General features: G+C 40.5%; 1 protein-coding gene across 2 annotated transcripts; it reads left to right on the top strand.

Moving 5' to 3' along the window:
• The first annotated feature begins 8,975 nt into the window (after nt 1–8,975).
• Nucleotides 8,976–18,204, top strand: CCNG2 (cyclin G2). Of its 2 annotated transcripts, none has more exons than XM_058547319.1 (8): nt 8,976–9,055; nt 10,059–10,196; nt 10,839–10,976; nt 12,047–12,297; nt 12,725–12,803; nt 12,889–12,987; nt 15,062–15,267; nt 16,766–18,204. In XM_058547319.1, exons 2-8 carry the CDS (start codon nt 10,059–10,061, stop codon nt 16,887–16,889), a joined length of 1,035 nt encoding a protein of 344 aa, XP_058403302.1. In that variant the 5' UTR covers nt 8,976–9,055; the 3' UTR covers nt 16,890–18,204. The 2 variants fall into 2 exon arrangements, with proteins under 2 accessions (XP_058403302.1, XP_058403303.1); XM_058547320.1 differs by lacking the exon at nt 8,976–9,055 and adding an exon at nt 9,615–9,967.
• The last annotated feature ends 581 nt before the right edge of the window (nt 18,205–18,785 follow it).

Here is an 18,785-nt window from a genome sequence, read left to right on the forward strand (position 1 = left end):
CCATTCCTCCCCATCTCCACCCTCCTTCTGTCTGGTTGTAAAGGCTGTAAAGCTCGAAACTGCTATTTTTAGCAGTGAGTGATCAGAGGGCTTTGACTACCACTTAGAATAATAGTATGCAGGTTCTGAGAGTGCGAGAGCAGAACCAGCCATGGCTGGGCAATCAAAGAACATATTTGCTGATTACAATCTTCTGTTATAAAGACTTAAAAAATGCTTTCGTGTCTTAAGATGGAAAACAGCTCAAATGTCTGCAAAATTGCCCCTGTCAAGACAAATAGGAACACAGCAGCAATTTCCCTCCGGCACCTAAACCTTTGCAAACTACTGACATGACATACTCACGTGATGTTTCAAAAGTCGACATATATCTCCTTGTGATGTTTAAAGAAAGGCAGAAAAGAAATAGCCTCTTTTTAATTCCCCTACTGGCTTTCCTGGGATTTGAGTGGTGGGACTGGGCTGAAACAATCGGTCTGCTTTGTTAGAAATATGTTAATCCAAAACTCTAGGGTGAAGGAAGTTAATCCCACTAGGCCTGGTCTCTCTCTGGACAATGTCTTTTCAGATTACTTTGGTAAAGAGAAATCAGATTTCTCAAAAAGTATATTCACTTGCTACTGAAGAAAAAAGAAAAGAAAAACACACCTACAAAAGTATGCAGGTGAATCATTTATTGATTAAATTTCCTAATGAAACATCCAAATCCAAATTGCCTTGGTTTAGGCTAACCTAAACTACTGATGCAACCATTTTGCATGAATTTAATAGAAAGTATAGCCAAATGGACCAAGCTTATGTCTAATTTGGAGTTTTATTCTCCCTCTTCTTCCTGAATACCAGAATCACTATGTAGAATAATGGTCAAGAATGTGAGTCCTAGAGTCAGACTGTCTGCTGTTGAGTACTGATTCTACTACTGTCTGGCTGTGGGGTCAAGTTACTTAAACTCCCTGGGCCTCTATTTCTGCATTGCTGTGTATTATGGGCATTAAAGTTATGTCAATACATATAAATCACTTAGTACAATGCTTGACAGGTAATAATTGATTACTAAGTGTGGATTTATTGTGAAGCTAGTGAAATTGAGCTTCACGACCCCTCCTTTGCACAGGCTCCTTCTGAGGTCTCAGGATGGGCCCTAGCAGAGTGTTCACATACATGTTTTTCTGAGTTTTGCAAAAGTAAGACATTTTAGGCATGTTAAGGCTGCTGTTTCTCTCCAAGTTCCACTGTACCATTCCCTGGTGTTTGGAGGTGCTGAGGTAGTGTGGGGGTAGTCTGGGGTAGTCCCCAGTAGCCTGGGAAGCTGGCTAAGGAGAAGTTGAGTTGGGGACAGACCATTTTAACTGAAATTTGGAGACACATTTTGGGATGCTTCAATAGAACAATTGAGAAATTATAAACTCCTAACTTAGATGTAAACGAAAGTTACCTTCTTTTCTCATCTATACGTGCTTTTATTAAAGAACCAAGAAAATTCTGAGAAAAAGTTAATGAGATGTGAAGTAAAAGTGATAAAATTGCGTGATGAAATCTATGGAATGTTCTTGAACATCAAGAAACAAATTGTAACAGATTTTATTTTTCCAGATCATTCCAAAAGCAGTATTTCCCAAAAAAAGGAAGACAGAAATTTTTAGTAGAAGTAATAGGCTGTTGGATCATTTGACACTCTCATTAACGAAGAAGAAGGAATCATAATATCACTTGGAAAACAATTGAAATTTTTTGCTGATTTGATACAAAACATTGACATTGACAAAGATAACATAAAGCTCAAAATATGCTTCTGCAATAAGGAAACAGACAATGAGCTAATTAATGTGTACAGTTTTCCCTGATGCCCTGAATTTTTATAGCTCATACGTGAAAAAATTTGATAGTTTTTCTCAAATCAGACATCAATTCTAAGATATATTAATAATGAGTAGAAAAACTGAAAAAAATAGTTTTAAGTATCAACAATTTAAAAAAATTGATCAACCATGCTAGAGGAAAGACTAAATTAAGAGAATTTTCTCTATAGAAAATTATAATATTATCTTATGAAAAGGCGATTAGAGAGTTTGCAGCCAAAAATATCCGCAAAAGGTTTTATAGCCATGTGGCAGGCAGTTTATTAACAAAAGTCATCATGGCATTTCCTAGATTTTTGATGTTTGTGTGAAAGATTTTATTTACCAGAGGTGATCCCCACGATATCTCCCATCCCACATGCTCTTCTTACAAGGTGATTGACACTCCTCCCATCAAGAAGAGGAGTCTATGTTCCCTCCCCTTGAAACTCGAACCAGGGCAGACTTGTGACTGTGGTGAAGGAATACTGAATAAGGCAGAATAACGGCCCCCCAAAGATGTCCATGTCCTAATCCCCAGAACCTGTGAATATATCATGTCACATGGCAAGGGGGAAGTAAGGTTGCAGGTGGAATTCAGTTGGATAACCTACTGACCTTGAGATAGAGCGATTATCCTGGATTATCCAGACGAGCTCAGTGTAATCACAAGGATCTTTATAAGTGGAAAAGGAAGGCAGAATGGTCAGAGTTGAAAAAGATTTAGAGATGCTGTGACACTGGTTTTGAAGATGAAGGAAGGGGCCGTGAGCCAAGGAATATGACGGTCTCCAGAAGCTGGAAAAGGCAAGGAAATGTTATTTTCCATAGAGCTTCCAGAAGGAATGCAGTGTTGTCAACATGTTGATTGTAGGCCAGTGAGACCCATTTCAAACTTCTGATCTCCAGAACTATAGGATAGTAAATCTGTGTTGTTTTAAGCCATTAAATTTGTGATAATTTGTTGTACTAGCAATATAAAACTAGTATAGAAGCTATGTGACTGCCAAGGCTAGGTCATAAAAGGAGACACAGTGTTTACCTGGTTTTCTTCAAGCCTTGTCACCATGCCATGAGGAAGTGGAAAGACCACATGGAGAGGCCACAAGTGTAGGTGTTCTGTGCACCAACCTCATCTGAGGTCCCAGCCCAGTCAGCACCAACTCCAGACATGTGAGTGAGTTGAGCCACAAGATAACTTCAGCCCCAGCCACTACCTGAATGCAACTTCTTGAAAGACCCTGAGCATGGACTACATAGCTGAGCTCAGCCAACCCCAGAACTGTGAGTGATGGTAATAAAATTATTGCTGTTGTTATAAGCCATTACATTTTGGGGTGATTCATTGCATAGCAATAGATAACTGGAACAGTGAATATATATCAACTTTTAAAAATTTATAATTTTTCTTGATTTGTCTCATTTAAAATAAATATTCACTTTCATATCTAATTTTGTATTTGTAAATTCTACTCTTTTTCCTAGAGAGAGCCCCTCTAATGCCCCCTAAAAAAATCTAGTTCTGCTTCTGCATGTAGCCACAATATCTTGTTCAGAATGTGGTTGAAAAACATAATGACGTATGTATTTAAACAGACCTGAGGATCTTTGAAATAAAGCAATCTTTCTTTTCAGAAGTTAAAAGAAAAAAACCTTCATTTTGAAGATACTTTAAAATGTTAACAAAAGCAAAATGTAAACTTATATTACTTATTTATACCACCTTAAATGTCAATTGCCTTTTTATTTGGGATCAAAATAAGAGATAATTGCTTTCATAGAAAATAAAAACTTCCTTTAGGAATAAGATGATATATTCAACAGATGTCTCCTAAATGATTCTTTGCCAACAGTGTCAACTTCCCATAGCACCATGATGTCAAGAAAAAACAGGAAATATCTGACTTAGGTTATGGTTCTTGGAACAAATCATAAAAGAAGAATGTATTATGTAAATGACAATGTACAATGTCCCAGAATGCAGCCTGGGCCACTTAAAATATATTTGCTTTGGGACAGATCTATCCTTTTGAGATAATCAGCTCTACTTTCAGGAATCGCCATATTCTCAGTCACACTCTCCTTTGCCAGTCTTTTCACGTCATGTGAAAGCTACTCCATTTATTTCAGTTGACTTAGCATAATAGAAAGAGTTCTGGATACTGAAGTAATGAGTCTGGCCACAGAGGCAAATGAGTATGAGTTCTCGGGTTTCAGAGAAAGTTTGCACTAGGCTAACTTACTTGCAGGCTAGTAGAACTGGAAGGGGCTAACCTGGCTGGCTGGGAAAACTGCTGTGGTCATTAAGATGGTCTCAACAGTGTAGATAATTCCCACAATTCCAAAGATGAGCACATCAATATGTGAGAACTAACCGTGTTGTGAATATCACTAACCCTTGCATAGATAAATAAACACTCCCTCAGAAAGATACATTCTTCTATCATTAACAACAACAGCAACAAAATATCTATAAGGCAAATATTGTAAAATGCTGGCTTTGCTACTTTCAGATTTGAGGTCATGTCCATGAGAAAGTCAGAAAGGAGAATACAGGAGATGTTCACTGATTTATTCTGCTGATTGCTTGAAGAAAGAGATTTAATTGTCTGCATATAAATCGTTTCATTCTTTCTAGTTCAGCTTAAAAAATGAGTTCTTGGGGGCCAGCCCCGTGGCTTAGCAGTTAAATGCAAGGGCTCTGCTACCGGTGGCCCGGGTTCGGATCCCGGGCATGCACCGATGCACCACTTGTCCAATGGCCATGCTGTGGTGGCGTCCCACATACAGCAACTAGAAGGATGTGCAACTATGACATACAACTATCTACTGGGGCTTTGGGGAGAAAAAGGGAAAAAAAGGAGGAGGATTGGCAATAGATGTTAGCTCAGGGCTGGTGTTCCTCAGCAAAAAGAGGAGGATTGGCATGGATGTTAGCTCAGGGCTGATCTTCCTCAAAAAAAAAAAAGGAGTTCTTGGTTGAAAAGTCTGAATCACTTCAAGATGGCACCCCAGGTTAGGTTATGCCTTTCCTGTTCCTCTCCCTCTGACAAGTGTTCTTGTCTCCCTTGCAGGTTCTGCTAGCAAGGTTAATTGCAGCAGGAAGTTTGGGGCTGCAAACCACACGTAATGACAGAAAACAGCAGAGGCGGGAGACAGAAATAGTGAGCAGAGGGGAAGGGGAAGTGTGGCCTCAAGGCAGCTTCACTCATCCTGATCCTGAGGTGCTTTCTCCTCAGGGCTGCTCTCTACCAGATTCCTTTGCTGAGGTTAGGGATGATCCCTTCTCTTCCCTTCATGAAGTCATAGCATTGTGAAAGTCTACCAGCCTAGGTGTATATAGTAAAAGTGCTTTTACAAATGTTTGTATTTACTCTATACACAGGAAGAAGAAATAATAACTACCCCCACAATTTGTTTGTTTGTTTGTTTGCTTTTTCACATTAGAAAGCTGAGGCTCAGGACAATTCAAATTATTCAAAGTGTTCAAGGTACTATCTCTAGTGAGTAGGAAAGCTGGGACTCCAAGTCAGGCGTTCCCATCCCTCGGCTACAGCTTTTGCCCTACACCTCGGATGTACCTACACCTCACATGTACTGTGGCAGATTCTGGGACTGTGTTTTATTTATCTATTTTTGTATCCCTGAGTCCTAGTACTGTGCCTGGCATCTAGTGTGTATTCATTAAATATATGTTGAATAAAATGGTAGGATTTATTGTCTAAAGCTATCATTTGTGAGGAGAAAGAGGATATCTGGAAAGTTGTGAGGGAATCTTGGTGCCTTACCAAGTTCAGGGCAGTTGAGTATAAAGCATTTAGGGAAGGCAGCAGCCCACTTGGGAATGTTCTATTTTCTCTTCAAGGTAGAAGCTTAAGTCGGAGTAGGTTTGAAGGACACTCCTTATGAGCCCAGGATTCGCTGAATGAAGGCATTGTTTCTGTGTAGGTGTGCCGTGGCTTACTTCCCACTCTGTGCCCATCTTCTAGTTTCACAGTCTCAGATGTCACTGAGGACGGCAGGTTCCCTGTCAGGCCTTCATGGTATCACCTAACCCCCCTGCACCCCCATCACTGTGCTGTAGAAGACCAAGTATCATATAATGAAATAAATCCTCTCCAAGTCCTTCTTGGGGACTGCCAGATTTCTGATTCCCTATTTTGTGTGTGTGCATGATGCAGGAAAGTCACCCTCAAGAAAGCTTAGGAAAGATTGAAAGGTAGAGGCTGATTAGCCTAGGAGAGAATGTCTTTTAATAAGATGTACAGCTGCAGCAAAATAAGCCAAAGTGATAAGGACAGACAAATAGAGCCTGGAGAAAGGCTGTTATTAAAAAAATAAAAAATAAAAATAAAGGATATAGTAACAAACAACCCCCCCCAAAATATAAGCAGAGTAAAAAGAAAACTTGCATCATTTTCTCCCCCAGAATATCACTATCATTAAAACGAGGTGTTTTGAAAAAAAAGACGATGTAACATCATGACCAATATTTTTTGATTGCTTTCCTTTATCTTAAAAAGATAAGTGGACTAAAATGGATAAAGGGCTCCATATAGGACAACTTGATTTGTCTTTTATCCTGTACTGAACAGGGCTGGCCAAGAGCAGGAAATTCAACATTTACAAAGCTTTCTTTTCTTACTCTTAGAGAACCACTCATCATTCAAGAGGCTGCCTGTTAAAAGATACATAAAATACCAGTTATGAAATATCATATAGTATACATTTCATATAAGTTTATAACAATGATCTAAGCAAAGGACAGTTTCTCCATCTCTTCCTTTTTGTCTTATACCTTCTCTATTATTTAAAAAATCTTCTACCACATAATCTTACATTTCCTCTTTCACATCACTTATTTTATATCTTATGTTCCTTTTCTACCTTTGCCCTCCTACTTGAAAAAAGTCCCCAATCTCCTTCATGTTTTGGCCACAAACTCTCCTTTCTCTTATGGTGTACATTTTCTGTGCAGCTGCTTTCTGTCTCTCTCTGGATTCTGTCCACTGAGCCTCTTTATACGGTGTGCAATGAGCTGTCATCTATGTAATTCTAATCTTAGCTCTATTTTCCATGTCAGTTGCATGTCCTCATTTATGTGCTCAGCATAGATTTCCAGCAAGAAGTTTATGCCAAATAAAATAGTTTTAATAATGTTTAGAAGATCAAACAAGCATTGAATAAAATTATGCAAACTGAAATCATTTAAAAGTAGTCTGGTAATGTAATTTTATTTATTTTCCAAAACCCTGAACAAGGCCACAGCTTTCTGAAGTGGGAGGATGAGCTCTTTGAGCTCCTCTCCCTGCAGTTGCTCTGGGCCCCAGACACTGGAGTCTAGGCCCAGCTAATATGCAAAGGGATCTATTTCTAAAATTCCTTAGCTGCTCTGGAAAGAAGAGAAAGCTGCTGTTTTCTCTTTCTTCTGCCCAAAAAGCTATGTTACGTGCCTTCTCATATTTTACAAGTAACAAACAATTCACGGAAAACATGCAGAAGAGCAGAAAAGAGAAATCTGTTCCTAGGGGCTCTCTGATTATTTAGATTAGAAGTCAAGAATGTGCTAGCTACTGATTTGTATGTTTGGCTGACGGTGGCGGCTGGGAATTGAGGAGGGAGAGAGTAATGGAAGTAACTTTAAATGTCCGGGAGGGAGCCCCTTACATCCCCCAAAGATATTCCGTCTGAAAGTTTTTCCGGCCTAAGGCACCCTTTGCTTTGCTGTTTGCCCCACCTCAAGAGGTGTCGCCTTTTAATAACATGCTAATTATAATGGACAATAAATGATAATTTATGGGTGACCAAGCACCAAGAAGCCTCTCGGAGTCTTCATTAAAACAACAGCACAATTACAACCTCTGGAGTTACGCTATTACAATTATTAGATGTTTATGTGCCCTCGTCAATGCGCACAGGTAAGTTTTTTTTTTTAAGTCCTTTCATTGAGCATTTATTTATTTTTATTAAGGAAAAATTTCAAGGTACACAAAAGTAGAAAGAATAGTATAACGAACCCTCTTGTACTCATCACCCAGATTCAACAACTCGTAACTTTTTCCCAATCTTGTTTCACCTATGCTCTCCATTTTTTCCTCTTGGTCGGAAAAACGTTAAAGCAAATACCAAAGACGATAGCTTTTACTCGTAAATATTTCAGCAAGCACACTGAAAATTTTATAATAACTTCATTGGTTATTGCAAAATAGACCCGCAGGACAAAATAAAGAAGGAACGTAAAAAACTCGCTGGTGTTTAAATGCGTTGTCACAAAGGTTATTCGGGCTGCTCAGGCTCTTGGGAAGTGAGAGCCGGCGCGGCATTCCCCCCGGGACGCGCGGAGGTGGCGGGTGTGACGGGATAGACCCCAATGAATTCCTTCGAAGCGGGCCCCCAGGCAGGCGCAATCCAGACCCCAGAGTTGCTAAGGCCCCAAGGAAGACAGCGGCGCAGGAGATGGCGAAAGCCAATCAGAGGGATCCAAGACTAATCAGTTAACCAATCCGGATTCGAGAGTGAATCACAGCCTCAGCATTCTGCTCGTCTCACCAGTACCCAATCCGAGCGCCGGCTACTTTGGGCGGACTTTTCAAAACAGAGAAAACAAAACAAATCGGGGACCTTTAAAAGGGGCAATGCGACCAGAAACTGTCTCCTTCCGCCCCTCAACCCTATCTCTCCCTTTCTTTCTCCATCTGGATCAATCACAGAATAAAGTCGACGCCTAGATCCCACCCTCCGCCCTGGAAACGAGAGGGAAGAACGGCTCGTTAAAGCAAAGGCGAGCTGAGGCGGCCGCTAAACCGGCTAGAGACAGAGGCTTAGGAGGGACTATTTTTCAAAGTCTGTTACGGAGACGGAGGATCCCTCCGCGGGGAGTCACGTGCCCCGCCCCCTTGGGGGCGTCGAAAACTCAAAACAAAAACAAGGGGTTTGCTTGGGCCTCCGCTGTGGCGGCGACAAGGGTGCCCCGTAGAGGGCTAGAGCCTGAGGGGCCGGCGCTGCGCCCGAGCCGGAGGGTGGGTGCGCGGGCAGCGGGATGAAGCCGGGGCTTTGAGGCCGAGGCGGCGGTGGCAGGGGGGAAGGGTCGGATGCCGGTCCGGGGTCACCGCTGAGGCGCGGGTCCCCGACCTCGGAGACAGGTCCGGACGCCCCCGCCGCACCCAGTCCCCTCCAGACGCGCTGCCGCGGGCCGGTGGAGGCGCGTGTCCGGCACGGTGAGTGGGCCCAGCCGGGATCGCGGGGGTTTCTTTGTTCGTGGTCGGGACTTGGCGCCCGCGGGGGGCGGGGGATCGGAATGCCCACCCCTCAGCCCCGGGAGAGACTCCGGTCTGCTCTCATCCCCGCCCTCGGGAGTGGGCGCTCGGAGGCGGAGAGATGCTGGTGGGGTGGATGGAGAGTCGAGGAGGCCGAAGACCATTCTCTGGCCATGCCACTCCCCTCCCCTCCGCGCGCTCATTTTGTCGCGGGGGCTCCCCGGGGTGGTGCGTCTTGGATTGACAGCCCCGAGGCTCCGCACAGTTGCGGAACCGGGGCATCAGTGGAGGGACGGGTGTTGTCTGGGCATGGGGTGGGCTGGCCTGTCCCCCGACCGGTGGGCCGCGCCAACTCCCCGCTTTCTCGGACTGGGCTCTCTGCCACCCGGGTACGTCTGGAGCAGGTGCTACCGAAGCCGGTGGGGAAGGCTTGGGGGCTGGACTCCAGCGAGAGGGGCTTCTGGAGCTGGGCTCCCAAGAGGGGCGGGGCTCGGGAGTCTCCTCCCTCTGGTTCTTTGTTCAGTCGCGAGACTTTCTTTCCCCACCCCCGTATTGTGCAAAGTCCCCTTCCGCAGAATCCGCTGCGGTGGCTGCCCCCGGTGCATTCTGCTGGGCAGAAGGCCCTACCCCTACGGTTTCAGGTGGGGCAGACGGTCCGGACACCGCCGCCCGGGGACAATTTCCTGTTTGTGAAACGGCTAGGAGGCCGGGGCTGGCGGGTCTGACCCAGCGCTGGCCGGCGGATGTGCCCACGGCCCCTCCCCCTGCCACACCTCCCTGGCGGTGGGAGAGGTTTGCCCTGGGGTTCTGGAGGACGTGACTGATCCCCTCACCGCTCTTCCCTAGGGTGTGCGGGGGCGCATCTCAGTGGAGGTATTGGCACCGGCTCTTTTCTGCCTTCTCCCCCTACCCCCGCCACTCCTAGGATACACTCTTTTAACTGTGTGTGGTGTCTTTGCTGCAGATGAAGGATTTGGGGGCAGAGTACTTGGCAGGTCGTGAAGGGGTCCAGCTCTTCGGATTGTTGAACCTGTACCTGGAACAGGAACAGAGATTCCAACCTCGAGAGAAAGGGCTGAGCTTGATCGAGGCTACCCCGGAGGTAAGTTCCCAGGAAAGATAACTTGCTCAAGCGACTGATAGGGCTTGGAGGGGTTACCATTTTTTTTTAAGTTGAATCAAAACTAAAGGCTGCGAAGTTCCTTAAGAGCAAAATTGGTCTTCCTGGAGTACTAAGATACATGTTAATACAGGGTCATGCTTTCGTTTTGTAGCAAGAATGAGAGTGAGACTAAGTCCAGACAAGTGTTTCTTCAAATGTGGCACCCCCAGCCTGCAGCTTCTGGGTGGGAGACTCCCTGGGATTTGAGCAGTTCATTTGTGGAAATACCCTCTGCCTGAAATACTTATTTATAGTAGGCTCTTCAATGATTCAATGATTTTGTTAAAAAGGAAAAAAAGCAAGGAACTCTCTGTCTTTTGCAAGGGAATTGAATTATATTTGCACTGTGGTAGCAGTTCACGTTATATTTAATTGCTGAATCTCCTTTATGATGTATATTTAAAAAAAGGAATGATAATATGCATTTTGTATATGAAAAGTTCTAGGGCTTTAGTTAAATGATACTACTTCTTCCCCCATATTCTTGAAAATTAAGGAGAAAAAATTACCTTGTTTGAATCTGTGAATGTTGTCCATCTAACACTAAGAAATCATAAACGTTGGCTTTGTTTTTTATTGCAGAATGATAACACTTTGTGTCCAAGATTGAGAAATGCCAAAGTAGAAGATTTAAGGAGTTTAACCAACTTTTTTGGATCTTGCACTGAAACTTTTGTCCTGGCTGTTAATATTTTGGACAGATTCTTGGCTCTTATGAAGGTATTTAATCTTTTTAATAAATACATCTTTATTTTTCTATACCCAGTGCTTAGCATGATGTCTAACATACAAGGTTCAATAAATATTTGGCAAATGAATGTAATTATGTCACTATACATAAACATTTTTAATAATTGGAATTGTGATCTTTAGTGCCAGATTGACTACAAAATTAAGTGTATTGTATCCTAAGTTAGGTTTTGCTCTACCTCTTACATACCTTCTCTTTGAAGATGTGACAAAATGAAGACTACTGTTTCTTTGGTATTCTCTGTATATGTATACAGTCCTCAAAAAATGGTTTTCATCTTCCGTCATGATTCTCTTGAAGTCTTGGTGTTTTTAATACTGAAACATGACAAATGGAAGTATAGTGGTATGTTAAAAGGTGACCTACTGCCTTCCCAATGAGAAGTCTTTTCAAAGCAGGGAGCTACCATCTTATTAACAATTACCAGCAACTGTTAGAAAAATGTGGTGATTCTTCTGCCAGTAGGATTGCTGTCAGCTGCTGGGTCAGTTTTCAGGGCACTGAAAAGAAAAGGGCAGCCATCTGTCCATGGCAGCTTTTACATGTGCTCCACTCTGCACAACTGATGCAATATTTCTCTTGGGCAGATTTGCATTGAAGTATGGGATGCTTTTTAAAGATAAATAGTTAAGAAGATACAAAGTTAAGCAGAATGTATTATTTTTATATCCAGAGAAGTAGTGTGTTTGTTTAGTGTTGAAAGGCTTAATTTATTTTGGGAGAGATTATACTATTATGAATTTCATATGTTTGAAATACAAAATATAACTCAGTATTAGAAACCTAGCTTTTTGACTTGCATTTAAATTTTTTACCTACATTTAAATTAAATAATTTAAATGCTCAAAATGCCTTTTTTTTTTTAAAGGGAGGTTAAGACTAAAATGTAAAAATGATGAAATGTAATTGTGGGAAAGGATAAGTACAGGGAAGCAGCTTGATTGTGTGGTCTTAAGAGTAGGGCCATCCTTCTTTTAAGTGTCTGCTTTGCTAAATCAAAGTGACAATTGTTAGAAGAAGCCTTCTGTTTGTTTTTCAGGTGAAACCTAAACATTTGTCTTGCATTGGAGTCTGTTGTTTTTTGCTGGCTGCTAGAATAGTTGAAGAAGAATGCAATATTCCATCCACTCATGATGTAATCCGGATTAGTCAGTGTAAATGTACTGCTTCTGACATAAAACGAATGGAAAAAATAATTTCAGAAAAATTGCACTATGAATTGGAAGCTACTACTGCCTTAAACTTTTTGCACTTATACCATACTATTGTACTTTGTCATACTTCAGAAAGGTCAGTGGGATTAAAGATAAAAATTTTCTACTTTAGCATTGCTATAGCTAACAGTAAAGAACTAGAATGCCAATGAAATTTATATTTTTAGCCCCTCCAGACTTTCGACTTGGGCTTTTTTTTTTTTTTTTTTAAAGATTTTATTTATTCATTTTTTTCCCCCCAAAGCCCCAGTAGATAGTTGTATGTCATAGGTTCACATCCTTCTAGTTGCTGTACGTGGGACTTGGCCTCGCGTTGAACAGAGAAGTGGTGCCTTGGGGCGTGCCCGGGATCCGAACCCGGGCCGCCAGCATCAGAGCGCGCGCACTTAACCACCAAGCCACGGAGCCGGCCCATCGACTTGGGCTTTTAATGGCAAGTCCTTAAAATCATTTACATCTTTGGAAGTTTAATAAATATTTTGTCCTTTCTTTTTGTTGTCTAGGAAAGAAATACTGAGCCTTGACAAACTGGAAGCTCAGCTGAAAGCTTGCAACTGCCGACTTACCTTTTCAAAAGCAAAAGTAAGTTGATTTCTTCCTCATGTATATCTTATAGTTTCTATTTTGAATTTTAAAAAAATATTTATTTTTCCTTTTTTTCTTACAGCCATCTGTATTAGCTTTGTGCCTTCTCAATTTGGAAGTGGAAACTTTGAAATCTATTGAATTGTTGGAAATTCTCCTGCTTGTTAAAAAACATTCCAAGGTAGTATCTTCAGTTCTTATTCTTTAAAGCAAGTTTCCTTCCTAATGTTTCATTTTTTTAATGTGGTAACTTAAACATTGATACTTTATAGGTCTCTTAACTTTTACTCATTTTTTTCTTATATCTGAAGTGTTGAAGTTCTCAAAATGCAGTTTTGACCCAGAGAGTATTAAGCTGGAAGGAAACCTGGTCCCTTAGCCTAGCTTCTTTCTGCATTCATACGTCCCTTCTGTAGTGTTCTTGCCAGATGGTAATGCAGCAGTCTACATTGCCACATGCACGTTGTTCTAAAATGCATGCTAAGAAGTAGACTTAGTAAATACACTAATGGCCTCCCATTGCATCTGTAGGGCTGATTCATCATTCCAAAATAACATCAGCTATGTTTTTCTTTTTCAGCCCCTTAGGCCAGCCCAATAAATTGTTGCAGTCGTAAAGAGGTGTAAAACAAATAAAAGCACAGTCCTTTTTCTTAAACTAATAGTCTAGTTGGAGAAATATGGAACTTAACATGAGGTGGTGTGTTCTGACATTTATTATTCTGTGTTTCAGTGCCAGATAATACTGAACACAGAGTACTTTCAGGGTTTTGTTAGCAGAGAAGTAGGGCAGATCATGAGAGGCCCTATGACTGGGAGCCTGGTTGTTCGAAAAGAATCTTAGTGCAAGTTTGGGCAGCAAAGGCTTATGGCCAAGAAGTTGGTGGACTAGAAGGGTTTGGGAATCATTTTAGGGTAGGTTTGTAGATAGAATGTCTAGGTTATCATCATAAGCAGGAGTAAGGATATCCAACTCAAATAGTGGTTTTGGAAGCAAAGCATGGAAATGAGGCAAGGAGTCACAAATGACTAAGATTTAGACCTAATGATGGAGAGGATATTGGCATCATTGAGGGAAATTTGAGAGAAGTTAATTTGTGATCAAAGAAGTATGATTTTGGGTACTTGTATACCTTCTGGGTGGGTAGATGTCTAGTAGATATTTGGCAGTCTGGAATAAAAACTCAGAAGATAAATCATAGTTGGAGATTGAGGTTTGAAATTTCTCATGAGGAATTAATAGTTGAAACCATGAGAAACTTATGGGAGTCCTTTGTTTAGGGGTCTGTTAGAACTCTGGGTTTTCAGCGTTGGTAGTTTCCCTGTTAGGAGCCAAGTGAAGGAAGGTATGCTAGACAAGTCAGAGCGCTGTCAGTTTGGGAGGAGGTTTTCAAGAAGGAGGTGGTCAAGAGTGTTGAATTTTGATGAGAGGCCCAGTATAATGAGAATTGAAGGAGGTCATTGGATAGCTAGGAGGTGGTGGTAGAATGAGAAGGCAGGAGTAGAAGCCAGATTGCAAGGCGATTAAGATGTAGCTGGCTTAGGTGGAAATGGAGGCCAGGGTGGTATAAAATTTTGTTGGTGGTGAAAGTACATGCAGTGAGAAGCATTTTGTTTTTAACGGATAACTTCTAGCTTTTGTTTTAATCACGAATTTATTAGTTTTAATCTAAACCTTTTATAATAATGTTTATCTGGAAACATCTTCAGTGAAAACTGATTCCTTGAAATAAATTGGGGCACTCCCCAGTAGTGGAGGAACTATACCATTTTGGGGAAATTCCTATTCTCTCATATTGCTAACTTCTCCATTAATATATATCTGGTGTCTTAATGTATATTTTTAGCAATCCAAACAATGCTACGTTACAGAAACCTAAATTACGTTAAATTCTTTTGCATTGAGACTATTAAAGAATATATTTGATAACTGATTTATTAACAGACCTAGTGTTTTTAGGTCAGTGTGTTTTCTTAAATAGGCGAAGCTTTCTGTGTATTGAATACTATGTAAATTATTTCTACCTCTGGTGTTCCTCCCGTAAACCAGTGGTTACTAAATTTTGACTGCACGTTAGAATCACCTGGCGAGCTTTAAAAAGTCTTGATGCCCAGGTCAGACATATCAATTAAATAAAAATATCTGGGAGTGGGAGCCAGACATCAGTATTTTTTAAGGATCGCAGGGTGATTCCAAGGTACAGCAAGGTTTGGGAACCACTGTTGTAACCTCTTCATTAAAATATCTTTTTCAGGTTAACGACACTGAGTTTATTTACTGGAGGGAGTTAGTTTCTAAATGCCTAGCCGAATATTCTTCTCCTGAATGTTGCAAACCAGATCTTAAGAAGTTGGTTTGGATTGTTTCAAGACGCACAGCCCAGAACCTCCACAACAGCTACTATAGTGTTCCTGAGCTGCCAACAATACCAGAGGGGAGTTGTTTTGATGAAAGTGAAAGGTAAGCAGATTCCTTGACTAATTAGACTTCCCCAGACTAAATATTAACTGGTTTTATACTCAAAATGGAAGCATGAAATATTAAAAGGCATCAGAGAAATCCCCTACTCTAATAGCATCATTTTTTCAGGTGACAAAATTAACCAGAGGGAGTTTTATAAAAATAGGTAATAATTTAGAAATGTACTCCCTATCCCCCTTTTTCTGTCATTTAAAAAAACTCCCCAAACACCATGCTGTATGTTACATCCCCAGGACTTATAGCTGGAAGTTTGTACCTTTTGACCACTTTCACCTATTTCACCCACCCCCCTAGCCGCCCCCCGCTCTGGCAGCCACCTATCTGTTCTCTGGATCTGAGTTCTGTTTTTTGTTTTTAGATTCCACATATATGTGAGATCACGCGGTATTTGTCTTTCTCTGACTTATTTCACTTCTTCCCTTTTTGAAAACTGGTTGTTTCCCATCTCCCTTGCTCTTTGAAATACAGTTTAGTTAAAAAAAAACAAAACTGAAACACCATTCTGGCCTTTTTAATGTTAGCATGAATTGCTAATATGGTACTTTGGGAAGAGGCTGCGGGTTAAATGGCTGGAAAATAAAGGGAAGCACCACCACTAATGTGGCAGACTTCTATAGATATTTTTATAGTTTTGTCAAATGCCGTTGTCTTACTCAGAGTTTATTTTTGTTTGTAAAATGAATTATTTAACTTGATTAAATTTGATTGTTTTGTGTTATAGGGATAAAGGACCAGAAGTTCCATTTTCATAGCTTGTTGGTTTCTTGGTTTGATATTTGAGAATATCAGTGATGCAATTATTGAAGCAAGAAAGACATCACAACCATGTGATAAGAGATATGTTGTCCTTAGTCTGCATTTATTAGATTTGAACTACTTAGAATTCTATTAGTTGCCAATAGTTTTATTAACAGGTATAAGGGTAATAGTTTGGCAAATAGTAATTTGTTTAACCCTCTTAAGAAAATCTGTATTTTTTTTTTTGGTGAGGAAGATCAGCCCTGAGCTAACATCCATGCTAATCCTCCTCTTTTTGCTGAGGAAGACCGGCTCTGAGCTAACATCTATTGCCAGTCCTCCTCCTTTTTTTTCCCCAAAGCCCCGGTAGATAGTTGTATGTCATAGTTGCACATCCTTCTAGTTGCTGTATGTGGGATGCAGCCTCAGCACGGCCGGACAAGCAGTGCGTTGGTGTGCCCCCGGGATCCGAACCCGGGCCGCCAGTAGCGGAGCGTGTGCAGTTAACCGCTAGGCCACGGGGCCGGCCCAGAAAATCTGTACTTTTTAAGGAGATTACAATAGACTTCATTTTAGGAAGTCCTTATAAATAGTTAAATTTTGTCTCTGTAAAGCTGAAATTTTGAATATAAAAATCCTGAGACGAGAGATACTCGATTAGCAGTTCTATTTTGCCTGTAAAACATTTAAGTATTCTAAATAATGGCATCCTCTTCTTTGTGTCTCTTTTTCCTTTTAGTGAGGACTCTTGTGAAGACATGAGTTGTGGAGAAGAGAGTCTCAGCAGCTCTCCTCCCAGTGATCAAGAGAGCACTTTCTTTTTCAACTTCAAGGTGGCACAGACACTGTGCTTTCCATCTTAGAAATCTCATTGTTCTGTGTCAGAATTGAACATATGTGTACAGGTTTCAAAGCAATAAATGGAGGAGTAGGTAGTTTTCTGATCTAGCCCCCATCTAGGCGGGAATTGCATAGACTGGAATTACCTACCTTCTATTTATTCTTCAGATCAGATCTGGCCTATTTTCATATTTAATTCTAAGCCATCAAATGGGTTAGTGCCTCTTAAACAATTAACAATACTTTAGACATTGGCACTTTATTTTTCTCGTTGTTCTTTAGCTACTTGGGGGAGGAGGGAAGGTGCTGATACCGTCAATTTATTACTTTTCAAGAAGATTTTTAACGATGAATAGTGTAGCTTATCTTAAACATTTTATAAAGCCTTCAGGTGTCTTGATTTAAACAGATTGGGAGTGTGCAAGTACTTCCTTAACAGGGACAAGGGATAATCCTTTAATGGTTTATCTTAGATCTCACCCCTCCCACCCATTCTCAGAACAGAATATACTCTTAAATGTCAAACATCTTTTTTGTTGCTTTTTAAATGATCAATATACTGTGTGATGCAGACTCTGTAAACTTAGGAATTACGATATTGACATTTCTGTGAATTTTAGTATGTAATGTCTTAATTGAGGTTTCTGCTAAAGCAGAAAAATCAACAGACTAGGGTTGTTAGTTGCATTCCTAATGTCTAAGTATTGTCAGACTATAGTATTATTTTAATGTTATTAAAACAATCCATTATCTGCTAGTTTTGCATGTCCTTGTCTGAAAGCAGTGCAGGAAGTTGAACAGAACTAGGTAACGAAGGAATTGATAAATGTTGATCTAGTAGCACATTTTATCTCATTTTCTTATATTAAAAAAAGTCTGCATGATTATGTTTTATTTCCTTTGTAATTCACATTTCAAAAATAATGGTATTAGTATATGAGTGCCAAGATGGAATATGAAGTTAAAAAAAAAAACGAAAAACAATTAAGTGTAGTATTACAATTTTAAGTATATTTGTGTGGTGGTACAGGCACAAGAATAGGGATTTATAAACTCTGTACACAGCAGATTTTGTACGGAGAATTTTTAACTTTATAAACTGTATATGAAAATGTAAATCTTTAAAAAATGTACATAAAAATACTGTATTTTTTTACCATGTGTGATAGTCTAGTCATTGCATGTAAATATAATTTATTGTGTATTCTGTATTATAAATCATGTATTGATGACTTACTTTTTTACTGGTAAGTCAACATCCGTTGGATGTTTTCTGAAGTGGATCTTTTTGAAGTAATAATAGATTACAACTCAAAATAAAAATATTAATGAATTGTACTCCTTGTTTGCAATTACATCTTTATTTTAAATTTTTTGGTAAAAAAGAACAAGTGCTGGGTGTATTTCAATGGGAAGGCCTGAAGTGAGGCTGAAGTGCCTCCAGGATAAGCCCTTTATCTGGTTACCAGAAATCCTTGAGGTAGTATTACCCCGCCATGGTTTGGCGCTTAGCCTTGGAGATACTGAAAGTGAATCTGTCACTTGAGAAATGACCTCTCTCTGGGGTGGACTCATATTAAACAGCAGAGTGATATATTAACCTGAATGCCTATTAGTTTATAGTGAAAGGCAACAGGTATCAGGTAGACCAAAATACTCAGGTTAGCATATCAGTACAGTCTCTACAGATAAGCCAAATTCTTATCAGAAGGTTGCTTGGTGAGTATGCACTGGGCGCATTAGCTGTGTCTGGACTCTGCCAGCTTCTGGCTCTTTTCCAAGCCTTAGGTTTGTTTTGCAAGTGGCTTTTTTTTTTTTTTTTTTTAATTTTCGGCACCGGTTCCTCATCTAGTGTGATTTTTTACACCTTTGTTTTCTCCAATTGGTTAGAAAATCGGATATACTGAATATGGTTTTCA

Source organism: Diceros bicornis, chromosome 8 (assembly GCF_020826845.1).
Source record: "Diceros bicornis minor isolate mBicDic1 chromosome 8, mDicBic1.mat.cur, whole genome shotgun sequence".
NCBI classification, from domain to species: Eukaryota; Metazoa; Chordata; class Mammalia; order Perissodactyla; family Rhinocerotidae; genus Diceros; species Diceros bicornis.

Bases quoted from the DNA above. Each gene is read 5' to 3' on its own strand.
- CCNG2 (XM_058547319.1), top strand. From the start codon at position 10,059: ATGAAGGATTTGGGGGCAGAGTACTTGGCAGGTCGTGAAGGGGTCCAG. The intron at 10,977-12,046 runs GTATTTAATCTT...TTTGTTTTTCAG, and splicing joins GATTCTTGGCTCTTATGAAG to GTGAAACCTAAACATTTGTC. The intron at 12,804-12,888 runs GTAAGTTGATTT...TTTTTCTTACAG, and splicing joins TTACCTTTTCAAAAGCAAAA to CCATCTGTATTAGCTTTGTG.